Below are 10,114 nucleotides of genomic sequence, written 5' to 3'. Positions count from 1 at the left end.
GATGAACAGCAATGACCATCACATGAGAAAAAAAAACATGCTTAAGAACATCAGAGAGATGGAGAGTTGCTCCCCATTTGGTGTCTGCAAGCTGTCATGTTACCTTCATCTGTCTTCAAGCCCCGGCTCCCTTTCAATGACACCAAATAATTACACACTCAGCCCACACAAGACTCGAAATATAATGTTTCAATACAAACTCATGAGACCACACTTAGCCAATAAAGTCATTCAGAGTTTTTTTTAATTTTTCTACAAAAATATTTTACATTAGAAAACACAGCTTAAAATATACACAGTCCACTTGGTTTTGCAATACCCGCAGAACATCTCAACTCAAATATATCAGTCTATAGGTAAATATATCTTTACAGCAAGAATAAATCCAGGAGCCATGTTGTGACTCTTGTCTTCAGGAGGCGTTTGATGGGGGAGTGAAGGAAATTATCCAACAGTCACAAAAAGGCTCTGTGAACTCTATGACCTGATCAAAGCAATGTCAAATAAACAGGAATATAATTTTATCTGAAATTGATACAAAAGATACGACTAAACCAAGAGTAGGGAATGCTTCTGAGCCAGAGGTGAAAATAAAAAACCTGTGGAGATGCGTACATGAGCAGCACTTTCTCACATTGGAGAGCAGTTAAGGGATTTAGGCAAAGAAACTGATATTGACAGAGTCCATCCACCTACTCATCCATCCATCGCTGTAGCTCTCACAAAACTTTTTGTAAGAAGAGTTTGCAAACTGTCTGTGAGATATTCATGCTTATCATAAGCACTACAGTCACCCTAGTTCAGACCTTGGAGTGATATGTGTGTCTGTGTGTCCACAGTTAACAAAAATCTCACTTGCCTCTGGTTGTATCCTACCATGCAGATAGTTTTGGCATTATTTCCTCAGTTTTTCAGACATCCGATATCATGGAGGTGAATGGAAATTGATAAATTAAATTTAAAAAGTTCAACACCACTGTGTTTTCCCTTCATTTGTGTTGTGTCCCCATTTCTCTGGATAATTTTCTAGACCTTGTTGTAAACTGTTTTCATTAGAACTACTTCTTTTCACCATAGAAATAGTCCATTTGAGCTCTGTGGATTATCCAAAGCAACAGGGAATTTTTTTGCAAAACATCTGTCATTTTTCAATGTGTTGAACAGCACAAACGAAATCCCATTCACCTCCACTGTATTAGCATGAAGATATAAATCTGAGAGTGATATCTTTACATAAAATTCAAACTATCTGCACAGATAGACACTACTAGAGAATTTTCTTTGTTGTTTTGTAAATCTAGTGAACCAAGCCTGTAATAAAGCACCTGCTGTAATTTCATAAAATAGGCAACAGTCTGTGTGCGTGTATGTGTGTGCCATTCACCTGCCTACATCCCAGGATGCCTTTCACCTGTCTGCATGTGAAACATTGCTGCTGTAAACATGCTGCTCATGAAGACAAATAATCACTGTTGATTCTTTGTTCATTTACCTTTTTTCTTTCAGAAATTAGGCAGTTTGACCGCTCAAGAAAAAACATTGTAAAGCATTGTAAGTTGGTTGATGCCTATAAGAATGACTACTTTAGATGTCAAAGCCCACCAAAAGGCTTGTGAAATAAATAACAGCAAAAACGATACCAAATTTAATAATAAGAACAAAATTTTCCAGTTAATGGTTTGACTGAGTGTCCACCGGCCTTCCAGTCAGCTCAGGAACTTTGTCCCATGCTTTGGCATCATAGCAGTTCAGAGCGGAGGGCCAGTGAGAGCGTCCAGAGAGGCAGCAGCAGCCAGATGGGAGATGGGGAGGGGCGGTTGCCTAAAGGCGAGGCTGTGTCAGAGGTGCAGGAGCACACCTCGTATCCATTCTCTGCGTGGTCTGGGTGACGGTGCACGTTGATTCTGGTCTCGGTGCTTTTGGGCTCTGTGTCTGGAGAGTCCGACTGCATCTCAGTGCACAGCAGCCAGTCTTTAGCGATGAGGCGGGGGTATCCTGCCTCCACCTCCATGTCACTACCCGGCACTCGCCAGTACTCCTTCCCTTTGAAGAAATAGGACGAGCCTTTGGGGAGAGAGGGCAGAGGGTTGCTATTAGTGTGTGTGCACGGCATAGGACAGAATATCATACAAGAATATATATTTTATTATTCACACAAGGTCCAAAAGTGTCTTTAGTCTCATCTGGAATACACAAGCACATCACATATAACACATCAAGGACCCTAATTTCATGAATCAGTGATCCAGGGTGCAAAGTGTTTATGTTTAGTACTTTCACCCTGTTATTACCTTACCAAACAGCACCCAGCTTATGTTAGAGATGCAGTCAGATTAATATGAAAGATGGCCAGATAACAAAACATACAAATAAGAAGGTGTGTACATGCCTATATCAATCATATCATAATAATATCATTTTATTTGAATTGAAAGCATTTCTCACTAGTGAGTTTATCCACTTTTGGAGAGTCCACATCAGCTCACACACATTGATTTTTTGTACTAAAGGATGGGTTTACCCATACCCATATACATACCTTCTGAATGTACCATCTATTTCAGCAAGGAAGAGGTTTCAACACGCAAGCCATATGGACATAGTAAAATGGTAGTCAAATTATGTTTACTCTGATGGATTACCAAGGTCAAGCAAGTTTCAGTTACCCTGTTACCACTAGTGACACTCTCCTTATTGTGCCTCCACTCCCATCAAAACACCAAACCAGTGTAGGCGAGGAAAGAGCTTGCTGAACCTCAGGAAATAAAAAAACACTTTTGCTGCTCAAAGCTGCTAAAGCTTTCCGGCTTCAAATCAAGCCCTTGGTTTAGTTATGACACATGAATAGACTTTCACACTGCTTTTGTAATAGTTAATGTGCTTGCTGTTTGGTTGGTTGACTCCACTCAGTTCACATAAAAACAATAGTTTAACTGGTGCACATCAGTGTTACTGTGCACCATATGTTGACAGTGTAAGCTTTTATTTTTAGGCATGCTAGCGGCATGGCTCCAGGGATGGAATTGTCAGTCTGTCAGTCAGTCGGTACTTTGGCCCAGACAGAAATATTTCAACAGACACTGGATGGATTGACATGAAATTTTATAGAGACATTCATAATACACAGAGGATGAATCCTAGGGACTTTGGGGATCCTCTGACTTTTCATCTCAAAGGTCAACATTTTACATTGTCCAATTCTTTGTTTTAAATATAGGCCTGTCTGAATATATATATATATATATATATATATATATATATATATATAGTCTGATATTCCTATCAGCCTCAGCTGTATTATGTGTTAATTGCTATTTAGCAAACGTCAGCCTAAGTATGACATAATAAACATGAAACCTGCTCAACATCAACACATTAGCATTGTCATTGTAGCCATGTTAGCACACTGATGTTAGCATTTAGCTTGACGCACCGCTGTGCCTAGGTACAGCTGCTAGCATGGAGCTGCTAGCATGGCTGTAGACTTCTGTTTGGTTACTGTTAGGTGGTGTGGGGACAGTAATGCAAAAATGGCCGTTTGATGATCTGATTCAGAGTCCGATGATTCAATTGGGAAGTCTCTGATAGATGATCTGAACCAAATTCAAAGTGCCAGACATATCCTGCATACAGTATATTGACTGGAGACTGGATAACTGAGCAGGTGGAAGAGCATGCATAAATAATCCTTAAATAGTCCTAAATTCTTCAAATAGAAGGTGTATTTAGTTTTGCTGGTTAGAGGAATTTAATTCAAGGCAGGCACTTGTAGATAACAGATACATGTAAAAACAGAACACATTCCACCTTACTGGCATCGTTAGGCCTACTTTTGTTACATTAAAACAATATTTTAACATATATTACATTTAATTACACGTATGTCCTGCTTAACCAACGATTAGATACATAAAAGGGGTCTATGTCATTATGTAGGGTCTGTGTGTGTGTGTTGCCCAGCAAAGTACGCAGCTATGCCCTATGGGCATTCTTGACACCATAATTGCACTGTGCCACAAGATCGTTAGTGACACACCCCCTACTGTGCCTGTCCTTTCACTTCAGGGCATTTAAGTTAATTAGAGTCGCCAAAATACCAAATAGGCAGTAGCAGAATATGTTTCTGATGAAAAAAAAAACACTGTGTAGGAACTGAGCCTCCAAAATGCATCATGTTCCATTGTAAAAAGATAGGTTACCATGTTCATCATAAGTGATAATACTATAGAAATATTGAGATCTTTTGCAACAGTCTTTTTGCTCTCTCATATTTGATTCTGATTTGAATAAAAAATAATCTGTGTGCCTTTTTTTGCATGCTCATATAAGACAAGTACAAAAAACATTAAATAATGAATGCATTGAAATGTACTTAAACAGAATTTCATATTTAGTTTACCAACTCAAACCCAGTTTCTGATCATTTCTCATCTGAAAAACGACCACCTCCTCCACGGCTGTCAACACTATTAACTTAACCAACCACGATATAGATGGGATTGTTGTCTCATTTGTTTTCTTCATTAACCGGTGACTGAGACAAACAAGAGAGGAAGAATAAACATGTGATAGCACTGTGGCTCATTCATTTTCTCAACTGGCAACTGAGATTAATAAGAGGCGAGAGATAAACAAGAGAAGGAGCTCGAGTGAAGTGGAGAATGTTCTCATTGTTAATGGCCTTGGAGAACGCCATTCACTCTGGAGTAAACATTCTTTGTGTTGGTGAGCTTGTCTCATACAAGTTGAATCTATAGAAAAAAAGGGAATCTTATTCTGTCTTGTCATACAGGTATGAGCCTTGCATTCATCTGAGTGTTGGAGGAAGTAAGACGAGTAAGTAATGAGAGAAAAGCAGAATGACAGAAATGTTTTCCTACAGTCAAGAGCCTGTACCCACAGTGGAAACAATTTAGGGTCTAATATCTAGCAAACAATATAGCAATATTATTTAACAGTTCTTTTTAAAGCAGCACTATTATCAACATTATACAAATAATGTATTGTCTGTATGGCACTTCAAGCTATACAAAGAAGGGACAACTTGGTGCTACTTTGTGGAAGCAGCTTTTTGCCCCAGATTTCTATTTCTACTCATTAGCCTTGATAACAAATGCCAAACATATGTCAGACATAATCTCTGATCTCCCAAATAATGTCTAAAAGAAATGTCTAAAAGAAAATGCATGAACACTGGCTTCATTTAAAGTCATCCAAAACCCAGGACGGAACCCCTGACAAGAACCCTGAGGGCAAATATGTTTTTACAAGAAACCTTCATTTCCATTTGGTGTTTATATTGGACAAGTCCAACAAAACGCCTAAAATATAAAAATTAGGTAAAATGGGAGTGTTGTTGGTCCAGGCAGCTTTCTATTAAGTGGGTGAAGGCTCAGAGCACCATGTTGAGTCCATTTCCTGTGCATAATCATGACAATATATTCAAGCCTGGCTGCAGCTTGTTGGAATAAAAAGTAAGGCATGCTCCTACAGAGTGCAGAGACACATCTGTACAGCTGAGGACCATCAATGACACAATGTACTTCTGTCAGCCCTACCATAACCCCAATCTTCAAACAGTTCACTGGAGCACTGTGAAGAAGTGAGGACTGACCATAATGTCCTCACTTTCCAAAAATATTCTCACTCTCTGAGTCTAAAACTCTAAAATCTGATTCTCACAAGGATAGAAGTACAAGAGTGCACATATTCACATAGTCTCCTTATCCATATATCACTGTTATTGGAAAACCATGCCCATACTGTCGGGTTGAATGCCACTTTGTCTTCTTCAAATTATTCCTTCTTTCCCTCAGAGACTAAAAATCCCAGAGCCGTCAAAGTTGGTGAATACATTTAAAGTCTGACACATTACTGGCAAATTTCTCCAAAAACAGGTCTGAGAATACAGTTTTTCTCCAGATTTCTGTTTATGTTTCACTTAACATTTTGAAGTTATACAACCTTTTGATTTTTTTTCTTTTTTTTAGTATGGGTTTCATAGTAATTTTCATTATTTCATTTCATTATAAGTGTGTATTTATTGTGCAATTATTTCAAGAGCCGAAATGTAGTTCTCTTAAAAGGGTGAATAGATTACTTTATTCCAATATCTGATCTTTATAGATTTTTCTCTGACTACACTATAACAGCTTTGGGCTAGCTTATGTGAACTTTTTCAACAGATTGAACTGTATTATTTTTGCCTGACAGGTTTGCTTTTCCTTTCAAACTTTTCTCACCATGACTGAAAGGCTAAACTGTTACTGGGTGCCATATTGAAGTCTGGAATGATGATTATTATCATCATTACAGATACAGTAATACCACTTATGCCACCTTTTTTCCTTTACAACAATCCTTCTATATGCTTTTATCCTGTCTCTCTATGATTTCTCTATCTCTATCTGTCCTCTGAGTCAAGCCATCAATCTTTCTAACATCTCTTCTTCCTCTTTCGCTGTCTTTACGATCTCTCTGTCTCTTTTCATCCTCAGGTGTCCACATATCTTCTCTCGTCTGGATTCCCCCTCTCTCCCTTTTTCTGCATATCGCTCCCCGTCGTTCTGTTCTATTTTCATAACGAGGTGTCACCATATCTTCTCCCTGCCATATCACTCTTTTCTCTCCCTGTCTGTTTCTATCTCTTTTCTCTCTCTAGTCACCCTGAGACGGTGAAACAAGCAGAGAATAGGCTTTGATGTGGCTCCAGTTCCCAGACCTCATGGTCTGTCTATGTGCATTTGTGCGTGCAGGTTTCCAAGTTTACCCTTCCAGGCTCTGCGGTGATAATGGCCGGGGGTGAAGCAGAGCTGGGACTGTGAGACTGGCCTATTCTCTCTCTCTCACACACACACGTGCATACACACATCAAAGAGCTTGAAGCAAGACCTCGGAGTATACAAGGCTCAGAAGACAGACAACTAAACACCTGACATGGAAATAGCTTCCTTGTATTCACATGCTGCAGGGGAGATTAGCGACATCCAGGCTCCCATTGAGACTGGCCTCGAGTTTCAGGACTCAGTGGCTGGTTTTTGGGGGTTATTTTGGAAATGTAAAAAAAGCCCTCGTATCATCCAGAGACTAATACACACATACACCAACAAAACAGAAAAGTTTCACAAAGTTTCCCAAAAACTGGTGCTAGACTGTTGTGCACCTCTCATTATTGTGCATATTTGATCAAATAATTGTTGTAATAATGCTTTGATGGAAGCAAGTGTTGTGACCTTGACACTCAGCTGCTACAGTGTAGCTGCTCACTGTGATTACACTGGGTGAGCTCCAAGGTTTGAATGTGTTTAACCGTGTGAATGTGAAGCAGAGTGTTGGCAAAAAAGACCATGTCTGCTGCGTCAAAATAACAGATAAAGGTTAAAAAAAAAAAGAAAAATTTCACACATGAAAAAACAATTAAATGCAAATGTGCCTCTAATCTGTATACTGCAGCTATGCCAATGCAAAATTGTGCATGGATGCAAGCAGGGAGACTGTCAAAACAAACTAAACTAAACTAAAAATAAATGTTATGACAGAATGTACTGTATGAATGATAACAAGCCTTGAAATATAGAATATATTTTCTCTGGTGGAATGTATCTATGAGGGATACAAGTTTCAGTTTTAGACTAATAAAAAAAATAATTTAAACTGCTTTTAAAGTGAGACTTTATATATTCTGAAAAAAGAAAAAATGTAATCTCCCTCTTAAAAAAGAAAAATAATTCAAGAAAAATAAAAGGCACTGTGACTACATTCAATACATTCAGAGTTTTGCTGCGACAGCCTTACTTGGTCTGGTTTGAACAGTAGTTGTGCTTCTATTACACTACATTTTAGCATGTCACAGAGAAACATGATGACATTTTGTGAGCAGCGACCACTCGTAGCCACAGTGGTCGCTGTTCACCAAAAGTTACATAGTCTTGCTTTACCATGTGGTAAGATTAATGGCAGCTGCATGTTACTTTTGATATATACAGTATGTGCTGATTCTAATTAAAATATAAGTAATTAATGTTCAATAGTTGGGACATTTCACTTAAAACCGAAACTGTCAACCTCATGGTGGTATTACAGGAAAAGTCAAGGGATCATCAAAGTCATTAGGATTCATTTTATGGGGACCATGAATGTCTGTAGAAAATTCTGTTTCAATCCATTTGGTAGATGTTGGTAGAGATATTTCAAGGGATAAGTAAAAATATATTCTGGGGATGATGGATATCTGTCCCAAACTTCCTGGCAATCCATCCAGTAGTTGTCAAGACATTTCAATAAAAGCCAAAATTGACAACCTCATTGTGACACTGGAGAAAAAGTCAGGGGAACATCAATATATGTATGATTCATCCTCTGGGGACCATGGATGTAACTGAATGGCAAATCATAAGTTGTTAAGATATTTCAACAGTTATTGAAATATCTCCTTTTTAGCCATGCTGCTAGCACAAATTCCAGCGATTCCAACGATTTAAATGTTTTACTGCTCCTAGGAAGATGGCTCAGGATTTCAATCCAAGACTAGAAGCTGCATGCTTGCTAACTTGCATAATTGTTCCATCCTTGTCTCATATTTCTCTCGTAGTTCATTCACTCAGAGGATTTCCCCTGAGAAACATATTGCCCGGTCTTGCCTTAGGCACCAGCAATACCAGAGCAACCGGTGGACTGACACTCTGGTGGGGTGCTACAACTCTATTATTCTCTAAGAAAGGCAATAATTTGTTGCTGGAAGAAACAGACAAGAGTGATTCATCATTCATACATTGAATGTGATAAATCAGAATGTCTGTTTAATCAATTTTTAATCAGGACATAGGAGGTCAAAGTATGTCACTGGCTTCCTTCTGTACATTGCTTTTACTCTGGGTGATAGATTACTGTTTTGATCATTTATGTTGTGGAATATAGAAAAAGTAACAATACAGATTTATTATCTCTCATACATTTATTGAATGAAATTTCTTAGAGAAGATGCCATGTTTTGTGAAATGGTGAAAGTTTTTACCTTCACTTTTGAATTAGACAGACTTTATTAGAACATTGAGAGTTTGACCACCTTGGCTGCAGCAATGAAGGAATCATAACAGACAGATTAAATAAAGGCCTCAGTATTTGTCAAACAAACTGGTGGCATGACATGTCCTCCAACCATGTGTAAAGACAAAAGACAAACCCTGCTTACTTTCACACATCTGCATATTTAGTCAATCAATGCATCGCGTAGGCATGATTGTTGGGTTGTCTGGCTGGGAAAGTTGCAGTTCCTGCTGGAAGGGCGGTTTTAGATGCCATTAGATGATCTGATAAGTATTTTATTTGAAGCATGCTGATGCCTTAAGCCCCATAACAAAGCTTTCCATTTACCCTAATTTCATCCCTCAACTTTAATCTGAAACATTGGTGAGTGACAGAAAGTGTTGAGTTCATGGATCTTGTGGACACTGCAGAATGACAGTCTTTACTCTCTGAGACAGTATGACAAGGTCAAAGAACCTAAAAGTCAACCATTGCTCCTCTATGAGTTGTCTTCTGCAACACAAGGAGAGGGCAGAACCAGGAAAAAACTAGAGGGATTATATCTCCCAACATGCCTGGGAGTACCTGGAGATTCCCTAGGAGGAGGTGAATCTCAGTGTGTGTTTTGAGTTCACATAAAAAGAGGAAGAAATTAGGTTAAATTTTTACTGCTACCTACCATCAGACCACCTCATGGCATCGTCCAGTTGTGTTGGCAGCCCCTTCCAAAGCGTACTATCTTTAGGGTAGCCCAGGTCCATACGTCTCAGGTGGTCATCGTAGCGCCAGTAGTGGTTGTCCTTGAAGAAGTAGGTTTTGTCGTTGTGTAGCCAAACAAAGGCTGCATCTACACCCTCCAAGGGTAGGCCAAAGTCACTGATTGGGCGCGGGTAACCTTCCTCCATGACGTTGTCTTTAAAAATCCAGTACTTTAGACCTGAAGAGGGTGGACAAAGAGGTGTGTGAGAAAATATACTTAACAGTCTATAGTTTTATAAATCACACACCACAGACATTGTATGAACTTGAGATGATACATTTGAAAAGATGAAAAATTTGAAAAATATGAAAGGGACACCCTCTTAAAATA

At 38.8% G+C, this 10,114-nt stretch overlaps 1 protein-coding gene across 1 annotated transcript in view; it reads right to left on the bottom strand.

The window, feature by feature from the left end:
• Window positions 1-214: 214 nt before the first annotated feature.
• The window catches only part of LOC121885683 (matrix metalloproteinase-17-like), a 70,194-nt gene continuing 60,294 nt past the window's right edge, over window positions 215-10,114 (bottom strand). The window contains exons 9-10 of the mRNA XM_042395367.1: window positions 9,704-9,961; window positions 215-2,064 (exon numbers count right to left, since the gene is read on the bottom strand). Of these exons, the coding sequence (XP_042251301.1) occupies window positions 1,739-2,064; window positions 9,704-9,961 (584 nt within the window). The 3' untranslated portion in view covers window positions 215-1,738. The remainder of the gene's footprint in view (window positions 2,065-9,703; window positions 9,962-10,114) is intronic.

Source organism: Thunnus maccoyii, chromosome 19, assembly GCF_910596095.1.
Source record: "Thunnus maccoyii chromosome 19, fThuMac1.1, whole genome shotgun sequence".
NCBI lineage: Eukaryota > Metazoa > Chordata > Actinopteri > Scombriformes > Scombridae > Thunnus > Thunnus maccoyii.
This window is presented reverse-complemented; position numbering and strand designations above follow the sequence as displayed.